General features: G+C 44.8%; 1 protein-coding gene and 1 pseudogene across 4 annotated transcripts; both read left to right on the forward strand.

Moving 5' to 3' along the window:
• The first annotated feature begins 1,241 nt into the window (after positions 1 to 1,241).
• On the forward strand, positions 1,242 to 5,664 carry LOC125510075 (annotated as a pseudogene).
• A 4,722-nt stretch (positions 5,665 to 10,386) lies between these two features.
• Positions 10,387 to 19,627, forward strand: LOC125510076 (zinc finger CCCH domain-containing protein 19-like). Of its 4 annotated transcripts, none has more exons than XM_048675169.1 (13): positions 10,387 to 10,644; positions 10,712 to 12,160; positions 12,250 to 12,329; positions 12,769 to 12,956; positions 14,657 to 15,650; positions 15,734 to 15,861; positions 16,331 to 16,390; positions 16,475 to 16,525; positions 16,601 to 16,671; positions 16,870 to 17,018; positions 17,116 to 18,120; positions 18,228 to 18,281; positions 18,416 to 19,627. In XM_048675169.1, exons 2-13 carry the CDS (start codon positions 10,758 to 10,760, stop codon positions 19,384 to 19,386), a joined length of 5,154 nt encoding a protein of 1,717 aa, XP_048531126.1. In that variant the 5' UTR covers positions 10,387 to 10,644; positions 10,712 to 10,757; the 3' UTR covers positions 19,387 to 19,627. The 4 variants fall into 4 exon arrangements, with proteins under 4 accessions (XP_048531126.1, XP_048531125.1, XP_048531124.1 ...); XM_048675168.1 differs by having other exon boundaries at positions 10,727 to 12,160; XM_048675167.1 differs by having other exon boundaries at positions 10,387 to 12,160.
• The last annotated feature ends 242 nt before the right edge of the window (positions 19,628 to 19,869 follow it).

Genomic DNA, 19,869 nt, shown 5'->3' on the forward strand with positions numbered 1-19,869 from the left:
TAAAAGCAGTTTTAGTTATGATGAAAGATCAAACGGCAACAGTTTTTGAACAAAAATCCTTTCTCCGAAAGAAACTGCCATGTCACCTGAAGAAAATGACACCCCTCACCATGTCCTAACAACTAAAACTGCCACCAAATCGTTCGCATATGACATTCTCCCTGTCCTATGATAATTGTTTGATATAGGGGGACCTGAAATGAAGCTATCGCCACCGGATTTACCCAATTTCTTGCCGCAATTCGCCGGATATAACGGGTCTATAGTTGGCCAAACAGGTCGTGCTAATTGGGCCGCGTAGCACGCGGCCACGGCACGACTCAGGCACAGCACGGCCTGGGCTAAACAGTCCAGGCCCGGCACGCGGCACGCCATGGGCCGTGCCTAGGCCTGGAGGCTGGGCACGCGGGTTGGCACGGCACGACCCGTTTATTTTTTTTGAAATATATAAATATATATGTCCTATATAAATACCTAATACTCTAATATTTTCAATATTTTTGTAGTGCATGCGTATTTTATTAGTGCATGGATCCGAGTATTAGTAGTGTTATAGTGTAGTCTTTGTATTTTTTTATCTTTTTGTAATTCTAGAGCATGTCTTGTATTCTTTTACTTCTTTGAGATGGAAGTTTTTAATGATATAGGTGGTAATAAAGCTCTAGATTTAACCCACATAATAGTTTACCAAATTTTACAATTTTTTATATATTTTTACCCTTTTTTGCTGTTTTCAGAGGTATTACGAACAAAAAAAAAGCCAGACGGGACAGCATGCCACAACGCGGGCATGCCGGCCCACGTAGCCTATGTGCCGTGCCTGGGCTGCTAGCTCCAGCCCATGGGCCGGCATGAAACGGCCCGGTTATTATTCATGCCGATGCAGGCCGTGCCGTGCCAGACACGTTTATGGCGGGCCGGCCCGTTTGGCCAGGTATGAACTGGTCCAACGAAAATCATCAATATCCGGGGAAAAAAGGAGAGATCTGATTGGAGCTTTTTTTAAGGACTTTCAAAAGTTTTCGCTCATAGTTAGACCATACTGTAGCACGAGCTTAGCCGGCACCCGGCGGCTTTTTTGGCACGATCACGATCACATGGACGATACCAAAGTTGACACATGATCCGAAGACAATGACACTGCCGTCGCTGCCCCTCGACCTCACAAGTCACGTCGCCTTTTCTCGCGGGAAAATAAAGTCACAACGCCACACCTGCACCTAATAATCGAATCAAAATGTCACAACACGCTACACGGTATATACCCCATTGAGCAAGGATTTTCAAGTAGTATCCAGCACAGTTGTCGAGCAGAAGCAGGATGTCTCCGTACGCCGTGCTCGTCGCGGCCGTCGCCGTGCTCGTCGCCTTCTGCTGCGCGACCAGGAAAGCTCGAGGCAAGAACAGTAAGCTCCCGCCATCGCCCCCGGCGATCCCGCTGTTCGGCCACCTCCACCTCCTGGGCCGCCTCGCGCACCGCTCCCTGCGCGACCTGCACGCTCGGTACGGCAGCGACGGCGGCCTCCTGCTCCTGCAGCTCGGGCGCAGGCGGACGCTGGTGGTGTCCACGGCGGCCGCGGCGGCGGACCTGTACAAGAACCACGACCTCGCATTCGCGTCACGCGTGCTCAGCGCGCCGGTGCACAAGCTCTCCTACGGCTCGATCAACGTCTCCTTCGCGCCCTACGGCGACGCCTGGCGCCGCAGCAAGAAGATGGCCGTCGTCCACCTCCTCTCCCAGCGCCGCGCCGACTCGTTCGCCCTCGTCGCGGGAGTCCGCCGCGCCGCGGAGGCCGGGGAGGCCGTGGAGCTGAGGGGGCTCCTGTACGGCTACGGCAACGCGGTGGTCACCCGCGCGGCCACCGGCGCCGCGGGCGCCACGGCCGAGAGGATGAAGCAGCTGATGGGCAACTCTGCGGCGCTCATGTCGGGGCTCCAGGCGGAGGACGTGCTTCCCGACGCGGCGGCGAAGGTGGTGAGGTGGGCGACGGGGTTCGAGAAGAGGCTGGACGACCAGATGGAGGCGTGGCACAAGTTCCTGTCCGAGATATCGCCGAGCACCTTGAGAAGAAGTGGGACGACAGCGCAGGGGAGGATGACTTCTTGGACGTCTTGCTGCGGCTGAGAGAAGAAGGCACCGCCGGACTCGACCTCACCGACGATCGCATCATAAGCATTGTCCAGGTGATCGATCGAAAGCCCCAGAATTTCATCTTTAATTTTGGGTCCATGGTCTGCCTACGATTTTCAGAATTGCTATACTTTTCGTATAAATTATCTTCTTTTCAATTTCAGGTAATTCTTTATTCTTCTATATAGTTTTTATATTTTGAATGATTTGAATAATTCAAATCACGCCTTCTGCGGTCCAATTATTCTCTTTATTTGTATGTCGGCTTTCATTTATTCATTTATAATTTTCTTTTAGGATAAACTCCCTACGTGTCTCTATGGAATACGCGTGGACTGAAATAAGTGAACAAACACACTAAAACATGTCTATATACATTTGATTTAAAAAGTAAGTTAGAACATGTTATATTTGTGAACTGAGGGAGTATTTGTTACTTTGGCTCAAGCGGTTTTGGTATACAATCCATTATTTGTTTATTTTGGGTAACAGACAGCCGTGGGTCATGGGTTTTGCTTGTAGTTGAATTGAACTTGTTTTGTTTATTTTCTCTTATTTTCTCTTTTTGCCTCTTTTGTCTCTTCTGTTTGTTGCTAGTTACTTCAATGTATATTTTTCATATTTTAAAAGTAGCAAAGCAATAATACATATCTTACATGTAATTTTGTGTTAAGAGAATCCAGGTTTAATAATGTGGTAAATATAAACTCACTTTTGATTTGAATAGTTCCTGGTTAAAGGTGTTAACAAGGCAAATTGGATTTTCTTTGTGTGAAATGTTTATCTGTAGCAAGTAACAATCCATTACACCTGCCTTCACAAGCTCCGAAAACAAGCAAATCATAGCAAACAAGGGTGTAGCTGAGGTTTTGAAATCGTGTAAAATATATTTTTATTTTATAATGACATATGTCATTGTTTGTATGGTGTAAACTTTTGATTAACAAAGAACTGAAAATCAGTCAACTTGATAGTGTCATGTGTCATTGTTTGTATAGTGGAGAACGTTAACGAATACCAAATTATAAACCAGTCAATTACCAAATAGACAATCTAGAATTTTTCTTATAACACTTACAACAGAAAAACTCCCACTCAATTGAGATATAGGAAAACCATTTAGTTGCTTACTAATTTATTTTCTATCCTTTGCTTTGTGTTTTTTTGGGCATATGTAGGACATGATCTTCGCCGGAACTGAGACATCATCTATTACGCTGGAATGGGCCATGGCGGAGCTCACGAGAAAACCCCAGAAAATGGCCAAGTTGTCGGACGAGGTAACACGAGTCACCAACGACAAGTTGGCCATCGAAGAAGATGACCTTAGCAGGATGGAGTACCTCAAGGCGGTGTTGAAGGAGGTGTTGCGTCTCCACCCACCAACACCACTTCTCATCCCACACGAGTCGACGACGATGTCGATCGTCCAGAGCTACGAGATCCCGGCAAAGACGACACTCCTTATCAATGTGTGGGCAATCGGGAGGGACCCCGTTGCGTGGGGTGAAGGGGCGGAGTGTTGGAAATATGCCCTAGAGGCAATAATAAAAGCATTATTATTATATTTCCTTGTTCATGATAATTGTCTTTATTCATGCTATAATTGTGTTATCCGGAAATCGTAATACATGTGTGAATAATAGACACCAACATGTCCCTAGTAAGCCTCTAGTTGACTAGCTCGTTGATCAACAGATAGTCATGGTTTCCTGACTATGGACATTGGATGTCATTGATAACGAGATCACATCATTAGGAGAATGATGTGATGGACAAGACCCAATCCTAAACATAGCACAAGGTCGTATAGTTCGTTTGCTAGAGTTTTCCAATGTCAAGTATCCTTTCCTTAGACCATGAGATCGTGTAAATCCCGGATACCGTAGGAGTGCTTTGGGTGTACCAAACGTCACAACGTAACTGGGTGACTATAAAGGTATACTACGGGTATCTCCGAAAGTGTCTGTTGGGTTGACACGGATCAAGACTGGGATTTGTCACTCCGTATGACGGAGAGGTATCACTGGGCCCACTCGGTAATGCATCATCATAATGAGCTCAAAGTGACCAAGTGTCTGGTCACGGGATCATGCATTACGGTACGAGTAAAGTGACTTGCCGGTAACGATATTGAACGAGGTATTGGGATACCGACGATCGGATCTCGGGCAAGTAACATACCGATTGACAAAGGGAATTGTATACGGGGTTGCTTGAATCCTCGACATCATGGTTCATCCGATGAGATCATCGAGGAGCATGTGGGAGCCAACATGGGTATCCAGATCCCGTTGTTGGTTATTGACCGGAGAGCAATCTCGGTCATGTCTACATGTCTCCCGAACCCGTAGGGTCTACACACTTAAGGTTCGGTGACACTAGGGTTGTAGGGATATGTATATGCAGTAACCCGAATGTTGTTCGGAGTCCCGGATGAGATCCCGGACATCACTAGGAGTTCCGGAATGGTCCGGAGGTAAAGAATTATATATAGGAAGTGCTATTTCGGGCATCGGGACAAGTTTCGGGGTCACCGGTATTGTACCGGGACCACCGGAAGGGTCCCGGGGGTCCACCGGGTGGGGCCACCTGTCCCGGGGGGGCACATGGGCTGTAGGGGGTGCGCCTTGGCCTACATGGGCCAAGGGCACCAGCCCCAAGAGGCCCATGCGCCTAGGGTTTCAAGGAGGGAAGAGTCCCAAAGGGGGAAGGCACCCCTAGGTGCCTTGGGGAGGAGGGATTCCTCCCCTTGGCCGCACCCCCCTAGGAGATTGGATCTCCTAGGTCCGGCGCCCCCCCCCCTTGGCCCTCCTATATATAGTGGGGAGATGGAGGACTTCTGACCTTTGCCTTTGGTGCCTCCCTCTCCCTCTTCAACACATCCTCCTCCTCCATAGTGCTTCGCGAAGCCCTACCGGAGTACTGCAGCTCCATCAACACCACGCCGTCGTGCTGCTGCTGGAGCCATCTTCCTCAACCTCTCCTTCCCCCTTGCTGGATCAAGAAGGAGGAGACGTTACGCTGACCGTACGTGTGTTGAACGCGGAGGTGCCGTCCGTTCGGCGCTAGGATCTCCGGTGATTTGGATCACGTCGAGTACGCCTTCCTCATCCCCGTTCTTTGAACGCTTCCGCGCGTAATCTACAAAGGTATGTAGATGCAATCCGATCACTCGTGGCTAGATGAACTCCTAGATGGATCTTGGTGAAACCGTAAGAAAATTTTTGTTTTCTGCAACGTTCGCCAACACAGAGGAGTTTTGGCTTGAGCGGTTCTTGGCCAACGGTAACGCGACAGACGTGGACGTGAGGGGAAACGACTACCAACTCCTCCCATTTGGTGCCGGTCGACGACTCTGTCCCGCCATCAACTTTGCGATGCCGACGCTAGGGATTGCGCTAGCTTGCCTCGAACGCCACTTCGACTGGGGTCTCGCCGTTGGCACGTGTCTGGAGATGGGCGAGGCCCCGGGGCTGACCACACCTCCGTCGACTTCGATGCGCCTTGTCCCCAGATGCATAACAACTTAATTAGGCGTCATTAGCAGTGCCATAAATTAGTTGGAATAAGAGATATTATAACGACAAAGCATCTCATCGGTGATGGGGTCGATGCCAACAACGTCAACAATATGAGCTTCACGATTCTCAATCTTATTGTGCAGCTAACTTGACCGATGATGTGATGCAAACACCATTTGACATCGTGACTACTCAATTGTGCGGGGCGTCTATGCATAACATAAAACCACAAAAATAAAAACACTAGAGATCGATTTTCGGGGTTATTGTAAAAAAATACCACGATGCATACACACAAAAATGTACCATAGAAATATTACTTTCTATGATTTTTTTCATGTAACAAGATCCATACGATGAAGACAATTTGCCTAAATAGTGATTTTTTCATCTTGAGAGCACCAGTCATGCACTTCCATGATCCTTGGGGTAGTGGCCGCCATGGCCTCTCGGCACAACGAAGTCTGCTATGATACCATGTATTTAGATATTTGACTTCGCGAAAAAGAAAGACATTTGACTTTTGTGATATTAATTTTTGTTTTCAAGATTATTATGGTAGTGAATTGAAGTACGGATTTTTTTAAAATGATGTTATGGTGATGATGCTGGAGAGAGGGGGGAGGGTAATTGTACTTTCTTGAGAAATCAATCCCCATTCATGTATTTAGACAACTATGTCCAAGAGAATAAAATCGATTGTCAAATTTCACCTTCTTTGCAAAATCTTCTGACATAACTTACTGCGTCGAAATTTCTTTGCCAAGCAGAGAGGATGAAATTTATTGCACTCCATCATCGAGACCCTTTCAATAGTTTGTCATGGATGTTGGGGTTGAGGATCTCGGCAAAAACCCGCCATTGTCGACAACATGATGACAGGGCATCTCCAATGCCTTGGGGGCATCAATCAACATAATTCATGGAAATCTCTTAAATGAAAATAAAAAAGAAATTTGCCCTAGCTCCTATCTTTGGCTCAAGAAGAAAGGGTGGTCCATATTATATTGACTTGGTAACGCTTCTCCTCTTTTGGAAGAACTACTATATGATGCCCCACACGTTACTACGAATTATTTTGCAATATATTTCAACGAGACTTAGTTTTATAAACATGGGTATTTGGATTAATACCATGAGACCTAACAATATATACGACTCTTGTATAACTATAAACATTTAATCCTTTTTTCATACATGGTTGCATGTTGAGGTGTCATAGTTGCATGTTGAGATAAATGTGTTAGTGGTGATCAACTACTTAGTTATATAGCATAGAGGATACCGAGTTGGGTTCTTCTCCTACAACTATCGAATAGAACATGCTGAACAACATCTTCCTCATTGGGTGTGGGAAAAGGGAACAAGAAAAGGGTCTTATTTGGTAAGTTTATAATTTAAAGAGTGAGAAATGTAAGAGTATATGTTTGCCCGCGGAACTCTTGTTGAATTATAATACTTTACCACAAATACGGTAAGAGTAAAAATAAGGCCCTTATTTCCTCAAAACACAAATTTGGCCCAAGATTGTCCTTTTTTTATTCTAGGGTTTCTCGGAATCTAAAAGTTACCACTTAGAAGGTTTCAATATCAAGGCTCAGTACAATCAAGTCCACGACGTCCACCGAATAACCTTCATGTGTTTAAATAAAAGACCTTAATACAACACCAACCCTATAGATGTAAATAGTTGATCCCCATTTTTTATATTTCTACCGACACACGGGTTATCTTCTAGCTTTTAGAAAGTAACATGCCTCGTACGGAACTAGCATATTTTTGCTTCGAGTGTTGCCCATCGTCGAGAATAGTTGAAGTGTCAAGCCCGAAGGACTTAAACAACATCTTGCCCGGTCTAGAGAATTAGACAACACCGAATAGATGAAACTTGTTTCCTACACAAAATCTTACAACACTAGACTAGATCTGCACACTCAAAACGTTGAACAGTGAAAAGAGAAGAACGTTGAGCAACGGTCTCCTTCGTCTTTCGGCGCTAGAATGGAGGCAAGCGAAACAATATATTGTTTTCTTCGATAAGGTTGTACTTTTCTTTACGTGGGTTATATGTAAGTCACATGTTTTCCTTTTCCGGTGTAAGTCAAATCTTCACCCATTGTTTTTTTGTTCCAAGATTCATGTTGTCTTTTTTATCTTAGTTACATCAAATTAATTTCCATCCGGCTTCGGTTTTGACCAATTTCTGTTGCACATTGACTATATGTAAATGGACTGATTATTCTTTGTGTAAGTCACTTTTTCTTTACTTGTATTAAGCCTATTTCCCCTTTTTCTGTTTGTGTGCCTTTGCGCATGGTGGTGTACTCCCTCCGTTCGGTAAAAATGTACGTTTGGCTCTCAAATTTGTCCACAAAAAAGTGTACTTTTATCTTTCCAATTATTTCTAATGCATTTTCAACTAGAAAAAAAATGCTTCTCTCCCATCACCCGGTAATCAAGACCATTTACATTTTAGACATGGTCTCCTTAATTTCTGCATGCAATTAGCTTATTGGGGGTCGGATAATTAAAGAGAAGAAATATGGTGGCTTGCACCTTTCCAATGCATTTTTTACTTCATTCTATAATTTGTTCTGGAAATTTTTATATGTACAATTTTCACTGGACGGAGGGAGTACATATTTTTGCGCCAAAGTGTGTATTGGCGTGTGCGTGTGTGTGTGCTGGAGTGTGTTGGTGTGTGTGCGCGTTGGTGTGTATGGGGGAATGACTAGTGTAAAAGCAGCACCTAGTGTGCAAAAATAGAAAAACTCAATGACATCCGTTGGATCCTGAATGGATGTCTCAGATTCAAAGCATGGTAATTGGCGAAGCTTCTTGTTTATAATTTATGATTTATGAAACCCACTTGACTAACAGTTATGTATAAACTGATCCATCCACCATGTCTCTCAAGTTGGATCCGAGGCACTCATTCAACATTCGATGGATGTCGTTGCCTACATGCTAAGTGTTGCTTTTATGTTATGAGTGCAGAATAATTGAATTCACATTTTATAGTTGGAACAATGCAGTTTCTACATAATTTGTGAGCAAAATTTTGTCTTTTTTCATTTTATTTCTTCTTTTTAGGGTAACACCAATGACCCTAATTCACTTTTACCTTAGAATAACTTCTGTTTTTTGTTTTTGATTTGATGATGCTTTTAGTTTATGATTATGCATAATGGAACTAATAAGTTGATTGTGGGTATCGTACATTTGCTTTCCGTAATTTTGACCAATGCATGACTACATACGTGAATTAACAATAGACATTATATACATACTTTTTTTTTGTAAAAAAGATTGTGAAAGTCCGCATGTGTAGTAAAAGAAAAACCAGTAACACATATAGCAACGAAAAAGTGACTTACACAAAAAAACTGACCTAGCACAAAAAATGGATTACACAAAAAATGTGACTTGTACATACAAAATAATTCATTCGACTTACAATGGGCCAATTCTTTTCCCCCCAAAAAAACTAGCCCAACAATCGCTCCTTTTTTTTAGCAAAATCACTAATTAAGAGTACTCGTTGCAAAGAACACTTCATTTTCCCAGGTCGCGACAAGTGACGCATATGCAGCGCGCCACTTGTCGCAACCTGAGAGTTTTTCCTTTTTTCATAGATCCGTTTATTCAAAACGCTTTATCTTTTAAACCGTGCGTCCAAATCTCGAACCGTTTTTATCATTGGATTCCTTGCGTCGAGATCTTCAAAACTAGATCCCATATTGATAGGTTTTGATGAACTTTTTTTATGAAAAAAACAGATGAAAAAACCGGGCGAAAAAATTGAACCGGGAGCACAATTTTTTCCCTTTCCGAAAGTGGCACATCCGTGCCTCTCGCGAAATCACACCCGTGCCTCTCGTGGAAGCAAAACCGTGACTCTCGTGGAATGAAAAAACAAACAGAAAACACGTTTTTTTTCGTTTCCGAGAGGCACGGCCGTGACTCTCGCGAAAGCACAACCGTGCCTCTTGCGGAAGCAAAACCGTGAATCTCACGAAAAAAAATAGAAAACACGTATTTTTCCCTTTTTGAGAGGCACGGCCGTGACTCTCGCGAAAGCACAACCGTGCCTCTCGCGGAAGCAAAACCGTGACTCTCGCGAAAAAAAACAAAAAATGTGTTTTATTTTTCCCTTTTCAAGAGGCACAGCCGTGACTCTCACGAAAGCACAACTGTGCCTCTCGCGAAAGCAAAACCGTGACTCTCGCGAAAAAAAAGAAAATTTGTTTTTTCCCGTTTCCGAAAGGCACGGCCGTGACTCTCACTAAAGCACAACCGTGCCTCTCAGGAAAAAAACCTTGACTTTCGCGAAAGAAAAGAAAAAGAAAACACGTTTTTTTGAAAAAAAATTGATCAAAAAGTTAAGAAAGACTGAGGGAAAACCAAAACGTCGAAAAAAGCGTTTAAAAAGCCAAAAACGCGTGCGAAAAAATAAAAAAATAAAATCCGAAGGGAGCGTCTAGAACACGACACGTGGCAAATAGCTGAGAGCGCGCCAAGTGGCGTTGATCGTTGCGGGGCTCTCAAAGGAGCACTCGTTAACTAGTTGCTCTTTTTTTTATCCGTGTTCATGTCCAACCCGGTGGACACAGCCCTCTCGTCCCCAGGCCCAACCGACACCAAAACTCCACGCAGCCCGGCCCGGCCCAGCACCGTACAGGAAGAGTCCGTGGCACTTCCTCTCCCACGCCACGGCTCCCCTCACGCCGAGCGTACCCTACCCTACCCCCCAACTCCAATCCAAAACCGATGCGGCTCCAAAATCCTCCTTCCTATAGTCGTCTCGCCGCAACCGCCGCCGTGCCCTAGAGCTGCCGCCGTTTGCCGCTCCCCGCTCGCCGCCGACGCCGCAGGCCCCCCAAACCCCCGCCGCGGCCTCTCGCGCGCGTCGCCGCCGTCCCCGCCCCACCTCGTCGGCCCCCCGCGCCGCCCCCGCCCTCCCCGCGTCCTCGGGCATTGATTTCCGAGGTACGAGCTCCCTCGGTCTGGTTATCCGGCGGTTGGCCGCTTCAATCCCGGGCTAACCCCGACGAAGTCTGCGTGCGTCCAGGCCCGTCCCTGTCCCCGGCGCAGCGGAGGCCATGCCGACCACCCCGGACATCGTGCTGGAGGGCGACGGCGGCGGAGGGGCCGAGAAGCCTGAGGAGGACGCCCAGGCCGCTGGAGACGACGTGGCGGCGGGGGAGACTGTGGGTGTTGCTGACGACTCTGATCCGGCTGATGAGAAGCCCGAGGAGGGCGCTGGCGGCGCTGGGTTGCAGTCGAATGAGGAGGGCGCTGACGCTGTGGATGATCCCGCAGGCCTGGGTGCTTCCCTGGCTGATGTCGGTTCCGACCAGACTAGTCAGGGGATTCATGATGGTGCTGACGAGGCTGATCAATTTGGACTCGGTGCACAAGACGATGCTCCTCTTATTGTGGATAGTGATATCGCGGTTAGTGATTATGGGGTGGATGCTCAGGATGAGGACGGGGCGCCAATGGATGCGGTTGCTGCAACCGAGTTAATTGATAGGGATGCAGAGCTTGTCAAAGAAGACGATGATGTTGCAGAGGAGGGCACAGAGGTGGATACACATCCCTCAACTGGAAATGACGATGGAGAGGAAGCGGTTGCAGCAGCAATGGATGCTCAGGATGAGGGGAGGCAGATGGATGCAGTTTCCATCAGTAGAGATGTCGATGAGGAGAAAGCTGCCGGTGCGGTTGGTGTTAATGCCACAGGTGAGGACATACAGGTGGATGCAGTTGACCCGACTGTAGTTGATAGTCAGGAAAAGGAGATCTCTTCAGCTGGTGATGATGGTGCAGGTGAGAAGGGCACGGCTGGAGTTGAGGGTGAAAAAGATGTCACGGCTGCCCAAAATGTTGCTGAAGAAGCTGAACTCGACATGATTGATAATGTTGTTGCAGAGGAGGTCACAGAGATGGATATTCTTGCCTCAACTGGAAATGGCAATGAGGATGAAGGGATCGTAACAGCTGGTGATGCTTCTGCAGATGCGGGGACGTCGATGCATGCAGTTTCCATCAATAGAGATGTCAATGAGGAGAAATGTACCGATGCAGCTGGTGTTGGTTCCACAGATGAGGACATGCAGGTAGATGAAGGCGGAGATCAGGAAAAAGAGGCTGGTGATGATGTTGCAGATGAGGAGGGTGTTGAAAAACATGTGGTTACTATGACTGGAGAAGATGAAGAAGATGATATGGCTGAGCAAAACATCGCTGAAGAGGCTGACAGTGTTCCGGAAGAAGTTGACTTGGCTGGTGATGTACCTGAAGAAGAGGATGTGCAGATATATGAGGATGACGATGATGACGAACCTCCACCGTTGGCACGAAGAGGTGTAGGGCGCCCAAAACGAGGTCGTGCATCTTCGAAGGCTCAGGCTGTGGTGAAGCCATCTGTTAAAAGGAAGGATGAGGAGGAGGTGTGCTTCATTTGCTTTGATGGTGGTGAACTTGTGATTTGTGATCGTAGGTTTGTGCGACAGCTATGTTATTTTTCATTTGCCATTAAAAAATACACAACTATGTTACAGCTGTTGACTGCTCATTTTGTGTCCTCAGGTTTTGTCCCAAGGCTTATCATCCTTCTTGTATTAATCGGGATGACGATTTCTTCAAGTCAAAGGGCCAATGGACTTGTGGTATGTGTGATGATCTTCAGTTTGAATCCTTCCGAGTGCTCTTAAATAGTTGCATTTCAACTTTGTGGATATTGCATATTACAACCATGAATCATCCCAAATCCATGTTTTTCAGGAGGAATTTTTTGCAACGGACCTCCTTGCTTACAATTCCTTTGTTGGGATTGTCACATAATTTTCCTGTTTGATATATCTGATTTAGAAAATTTGTTATTTGTCCGTGACTGAAATTAGCTGCATCCCTTTTGTTGCATGGTCTTTTTCTATCTGTTTCCATGCATGTATTAGGAAATACTCACAATGATACATGAGTTTACCTCTAATAATCATAATGATTTTTTTTGTAAAGGTAGACAATGACTAGTATTGATGCTCAGCCTACATATAAAATCTCCAGAATTCTTATTTTTGATTCCATTTACTTTGCGTAATTTGTCAGGGTGGCACATTTGTAGCAACTGTCAGAAGCCTGCTCGCCAAATGTGTTACACATGTACCTTCTCGTTATGTAAAGCGTGCATTAAAGAGACAAACTTCATCTCTGTCAGAGGAACTAAAGGCTTCTGTGAGACATGCCTGAATACTGTGATGCTGATAGAGAACAAAGAGGAGGCAACTGAGCAAATGGTAACCCTTTTACCTCACTCTTAGCTTCCCTAGTCTAATATTTTCTTTGAGTTTAGTAACTTGGTTTCATCTAATGTCTTGTTTTTTATATATTTTTTTGTTTTCTGTTATGGCATTGAGGAGCTCATTAGTGCTGTGGGATTCTTGTTCCTATGATAGGTCTGATCCTAGAAAGATTGCAAGCTTGATGCTCATTCTTTAGATGTCTGCATAATTTAAGCATACATATTGACATGTGATCTATCTTTGATTTTGTAAAATCAAGTGGGTGAACCTAACTTGTATGCAACTGAACATGTACGGTGTACCAATAACTATTGTTCTGTATTATTGTGCTAGAACTTGGTATACTGCATTCATGAAATGTTTGAATGTTTTTTTGCATGCAATTTCTGCATTAGCATTCAGACCTGTCATGGCTTCAAATCATTTAATTTTGTTGTTTTTTGCATTGGACGGTAATTATTTTCCCGTGCTGCCATAATTGGGTGGTCTGCTTTAAAAACTATTGAGGTGCATCCGCGGATAAGCTGCAGGATAACAAATGAAACCCTACTTATGGGTGCACCTCTGATCATTATTGAGGTCACAAGGCACACGCAGAACACGAACTTGCCCCATGGAAGCAAGATTATGGAAGAAGTGATATAAATTATGAATAATGAACGGGCTGTTGACATTTACATGGCATGTACATTGTACCAGTAAACAACCGTTGCTTTGGAGTAGGGTCATTGCAGGTTTTGAAGTACTTGCCGGCCCAGCTAGCTTTGATGACATTGTTAGCCACTTATGGTACTTGGTCTCCGCACTCTAGTGGGAAACCATGCTTTATCGTTTGGAGGATCACGTCCAAGGTTATCACCTAGACAGTAACCAGAGGTTGCGCACCTGGTATATTCGCAGTCTGCTTTGGTGTAGGCAATGAGAGCGTTGGTCAACAAGGCTCTGAGCTGGAGGGCATGATAAAGTTGCCCTTGGGGTATGAAATCACCTAGACAGTAAACCAGAGGTTGCACACCTGGTATGTGTCCAGTCTGCTTCGGTGTAGGCAATGAGAGCGTTGGTCAACAAGGCTGTGAGCTGGAGGACATGATAAAGTGCGCTCTTGAGGTATGAAATCACCTGCTTGGCGAGGGGGAGGTGCTGCTCGCATGGGTCGTGCATATGCAAGCATACTTGTTTCATGGCATATGCTATATCGGTCCTCTTGAACTTGTAGATGCTGTAGTGTGCCACTGGATCCGCAACAGGAGGGCCTGCTGGGAGAAGATTCTGGCGGGTAGACAACAGTATTTAGAAGATTACAACTATCCATATTCCTAATCCACGGTTGTGATGTTGGCTAGGGGACTAAATACATACGGGAACACCCATGTTGAGAAAACAATGGCATGTTGCACAAATGACCTATTCTGTTTCAAATGCTGATTAATCATCTGTCCATTCTTATATTCCAGTTAGACTTAGGATGCCGGGAAGCTTTTGGTTGGTTAGTCTATGTTTAGCTTCTGCTTGTTCTTTCCTTCTGCTTTGTTGTCATGACATGTCCATTTAACTTAGTATTGCTGCAAATTGCTTGTAAGATGTCTTCTTTTCCTGCTGACCAGTTGTCATGTCAGCAACTTTACATGCATGAAATGATCTATTAATGTTTCTCTGGTGCTCATACTTTCTACTTATACGACTGCACTTAACAGGATGTAGATTTTGATGACAAAGATAGCTGGTGGTCTTTGTTCAAGGATTATTGGCTGAATTTGAAAGAGAAGTTACCATTGCCATATGCAGAAGTATCAGCCGCTAGGCGTCTAAATAATAGATCTCATCTTAGTGAACTACCTGAAGCTAATGATGAAGAGGAGGCTAATTCAGACAGTTCACCAAAAACGAGGGGAAAGAAGCGATTAAAGCGTGCTGCTGACGAGGACAGCTCCAAAGGGAAAGGCACCACTCGTAAATATACTAAACAAGGCTCAGTTAGCCGTGATGCTAAGCCTAAGAAGCCTAGAGGTGCAAAGGCTAGACAACTGTCAAAGCGTGCTTCAAGCAGTGATCATGGACCAAAAGAATCTGAAAGTGTGGGGACATCGACATCCTCAGCTGAGGATACTAGTTGGGCCTCAAAGGAGCTCTTGGATTTTGTTGCACATATGAGGAATGGTGACAAATCAGTGCTATCTCAGTATGAAGTTCAACGCCTTGTACTTGAGTATATTGCACGTGAAAATCTGCGGGATCCTCGCGGGAAAAGCATGATAGTTTGTGATTCTTGGCTCCAAAGTCTCTCTGGGAAAGAACGTGTTGGGCATTTTGAAATGCTGAAGCTTCTTGAATCTCATTTTCCTTTGGTTGAGGTCTCACCAGCTGATATCGATGGCAACCATGGTGGTGTTGTAGACCCTGATCCTAGCCAGGACGCTGATGGTAACAGTGAAGCATCAGTTGTGATGAGTTCAGAAAAAAGAAGGAAATCACGGAAGTATGATCACAGAGCTCTGCAAACGAACCTTGATGACTTTGCCGCGATAGACAACCATAATATCGGCTTGATATACCTGCGTCGCAACCTAATGGAAGAGTTGATAGGTGATGCTGACACATTTAATGAGAAGGTTCTTGGAGCATTTGTGAGAATACGTATATCTGGTACAGGTCAAAGGCAAGACATCTATCGACTTGTGCAGATTGTCGGTAAGATGGTACACTTTCACAACAGTTGTCAGATTCAGCTCTTCATGGGTCTGATTGCTGAATTTTTCTTTATTTGTGCGCAGGGACTGGAACAGCTGTTGAGAAGTATAAATGTGGGAAAAAGGCAACTGACATAACATTAGAGATACTAAACTTGGACAAGAAAGAGGTTATTACTATTGACATAACCTCAAATCAAGAATTCACTGAGGTATTTTCTTTACTCAATAGGAATATGATAGTCCTACTCAATAGGAAATCCATATTTGGTTTTATAGTTCTCTTCTGTACTGAATTACTCCCTCCATTACAATGAATAAGGCGCGCACATTCCAAAATTGAACTTTGACCATAAATTAGACCAACTAAATGTTGGTTATGCATGACAAAAATTATATCCTTGAATTCGTATTCGCAAGAAGTTTTCAGTGGTAAATTGTTAAGTCACAAAAATATATATTATATTGGTCTAATTTATGGTCAAAGTTTGATTTTGGGATGTGTGCGCGCCTTATTCATTGGAATGGAGTAAATATTGGTTTAAGTTACTGTAACTTTGTATACTGTTAGTAAGTGATTGGTGCTGACGTAACCGACCTTTTACTATAATGATATAAGCAATGCGCTTATTCAGTAGATGTATTTGCATTTGCTGATTGCTATCATTGTTCTTGTTGTAGGAGGAATGCAAACGTTTACGGCAAAGCATAAAGTGTGGATTCATTTCAAGACTGACGGTGGTAATGTTATTGTTATTACATACTATTATGTTGTGTTTGTGTTACGGTGCACTGTTTTTCTATTGTAACCATCCCATCTTCCAGGGAGAGATTCAGGAGAAGGCAAGGGTTCTCCAGTCTGTGAAAGTCAATGATGTAAGCAACTAGTATTTCCAGTCAACCATTTCTATTTCATTTGTTTATTCATGAATGGCATTTGGATCGTTGCAGTGGATTGAAAGTGAAAAGATGCGTCTTGCGCATCTTCGTGACCGTGCCAGCGATATGGGCCATAGGAAAGAATATCCTTTTTGACATTATTTGATCAATCAATATTTAGTTGTTTCTGTAGATCATGATTCAAGATTATGGTCATATTTCTCCTCTCTTTCTTCTGGTTGTTTGTTTGTTTGTATTTTGAGTTTAGTTTTTTCTGCAATGAGGATGCATATCTTTCTGTTGTATGATAATTTAGCTTGCATGCCTTGACCAGTATTTACGCTTAGAGAATGTGTAGAGAAGCTGAAGCTTCTAAGTACTCCAGAGGAGCGTGCTCGTAGGCTAAAGGAAGAACCTGAAATACATGCTGACCCCGCCATGGATCCGAATTATGAATCTCCAGAAGAACCAGAGGAGGATGCTGAGAGAAGTACTTAACTTGATTTTGCTTTGTTCTGCCGTAATTTCTTTTCCTGATTCAAATTTCTTATGAGTCTGACATCGACTTCCATTCTTCTTTTATACAGGTAGCTTCAGTAGGCCGAGAGGTTCTTTCTCTAGGAAAGATATCAATCCAGTGTCTCCTGGTAAAGGAGAGGGTAGGAACGCTGCACGAGATTCAAGAACTAACTGGGAGTCAAACCGAAACACATGGTCAAGTACACAATTGGAATCGCCTCATGGACGGAGATCTACATTTTCTTCTCATGGTGAAAGTGCTGGTTACACAGGTAAATCAGAGAGTCCAAACGTCAGTACACAAAAAGTTAATGTGGAAGCCACGGCAGCTAATACTCCACATGGGCCATCTGTTATCTCATCTCAAACTCTAACGGCTAATTTAATGTCGCCAACGCCAGCATCACAGTCAACAGTCAATGAGTCTGAAAAGATATGGCAGTACATGGACCCCTCTAATAAAATCCAAGGCCCCTTTTCAATAGTTCAGCTGCGCAAATGGAACAGCAGTGGGTACTTCCCTCATAATTTGAAAATATGGAAGTCTAATGAGAAGCAGGAGGACTCAATATTGTTGCCTGATGCTTTGGCTGGGAAGTTTGAGAAAGACCTGCCTCCGTGGGAACCACCACTTGGTAGCTCTTCTCAAACGGACAGAGGTTACTTGAGAAGCAGCTCAGATGTAGGTGCTAGACCCTCTGGTGACTCCCTTGTGGAAAGGACAAAAACCGGTGAACATATTTCAAAATCAGCAGTTTTAAATAAGTCACAGTCTTTCCCGGATACAACAAATCCTGGAACAACTGTGATCCAGCCTGGCGCACAAAGTTATTATGGTACGCAGAATCCTCAGGCAGCTTTTGCAAGCCAACAATCTCTCATTGAAAGTTGGAATGCATCCTCAAGTCAGTTTGGTGCTGCAGTAAATCCTATGGCACTTCCTCAGCCAACCATAGGAGGAGGCTTTTCAGGGCAGAATAATGCGGTTGCAGGAAATGTAGGTCAGCTGACTCCTGTACCAGCTCCTGCAACAGTGGGCACAGAAATAGTTAATTCGCAGTCTTCAGGTGATGGTATTTCCCTTTGCATGGTTTATATGCTTCAAAAATTTGGTTGAAATTTGGAATTTGTAGTACATATGTATTTTAGTTTGATGTATATTATTTCTTTCTCCTTGCAGATCGTGGACTAGCTCAGCCCGGAGCTGCGCCATCAAACACTCAGCAATTTGAAGGTAGCTCATTGCTTGCAACAGTTCTAATGCAAAGTCTCAGGGGTTTTCAATCTTAAACATCTCTTGTTGCTCCTTGTGAATTATGGTTTTTGAGTGTAAACCTACCTAACGTCGTTATTATGGATCACCTGCAGATGCAAGGAACCAATCAACCGACGCCTCCAACACGACACAGCTGATGACACATGCACAAGTGGCAAACACATCTGGCCAAGCTCAGGGGGCTGGAAATACGAACTGGGGATCCACACTTCAGAGTAATGCAAACATGGCCTGGGGAATGATGGGACAGACTAATATGAACATGCCCTGGCCAGCACAAGGTGCCGCCAGCTACAACATGGGTATGACCATGCCAACACAGCAAAATGCAGTCCAAAACATGGGCTGGGTCACACCAAATCCAGGAAACACCAACTTGAATATGGCGTGGGCTACAAATCAAGGCCAAGGGACTCCAAATGCAGCTGCTATGATGGGAGCTCAGATGCAAGGAGTTGCGATGGCCCCTTGGGGCGGTGCCATTGCGCAAGGAAATGCAAATTCTTATCCTGGTTGGGTGCCCCAAGTTGGAAACGCAAGTCAAAATGCCGGTGGCTGGAGTGCTCCTCCGCAGGGAAATTCAGGTCCTAACCCTGTAAATGGCACAGGCCAGGGGAATAATAACGTGAACTGGAATTCACCAAGTGGGAACCCGACATGGAACAACCAGCAGGATTTTAATGGTGGTGGCTCGCGTGGGAGGTCATGGAGGCCTCAGTCTGGGGGTCGGGGGTCACGGCCGCCGTGCCATGTCTTCCAGAGGTCTGGTCGCTGCAACAAAGAGCATTGCTCCTATTCCCATACGCCAGGAGACGAGGGATATTCACAGAGAAACGATCGCCACTTTGATAGGCGGCCTTCGAGCAACGAGAGACCTCAGCATGACAGGCGGCCTTCGAGCAACGAGAGACCTCAGCATGACAGGCAAAACGATAAACATTTTGATCGTCAAGTGTCAGGCAGCGAGAGGCAGCAGGATAGGCCCAACAGCAGGCAGAGCGGCTGGGATGGCTGGGATAACGGTGGGAAGGCTGATAGGTCAGAATCAAAAGAGGGGCAGTAGAACCATGGGGACTTCTTCTTCTGGTCCGTTCTCCTGTTTTGTTGTATATGCAGTAGCTAGCCTGCGTGTTTCTGAACCTACCTACCTGATGCGCTGTAGCGATTAGCATCCTGCCCAAACTGTCATGTGGTAGAAGAATTGTAGCTTAAAGCATCATGTGCATCCTACTCTTGTGTTTTCTTTCTTGCCTTGGAACCAAACCAATACATTTTCTGAATAAATCCTGATGTCGGAGATGCAAGGGCTTGAGGTAGGTCCTGTTGTAATGTTGCTTGAGCTGCTGCTGCTGTGTCTGTATGCATTCTCGTTGGGTGTCAGGTGTTGTTTATGCGTGAAGGTTTGCTTCTGTGGAACTTTGCTTGATCTGTTTAGCTAGTTTGCCTTGCACAAAGATCTCGCGGGCTTGGTTTTTACTGCAAATATAGTAGATTGTGCCATTCCCCTCTAATTTTTGTTTGCTTTTGCTTGACCTGTTTAAATTCT

The sequence above is a fragment of the Triticum urartu genome, chromosome 5 (genome assembly GCF_003073215.2).
Source record: "Triticum urartu cultivar G1812 chromosome 5, Tu2.1, whole genome shotgun sequence".
In the NCBI taxonomy this organism is placed as follows: domain Eukaryota; kingdom Viridiplantae; phylum Streptophyta; class Magnoliopsida; order Poales; family Poaceae; genus Triticum; species Triticum urartu.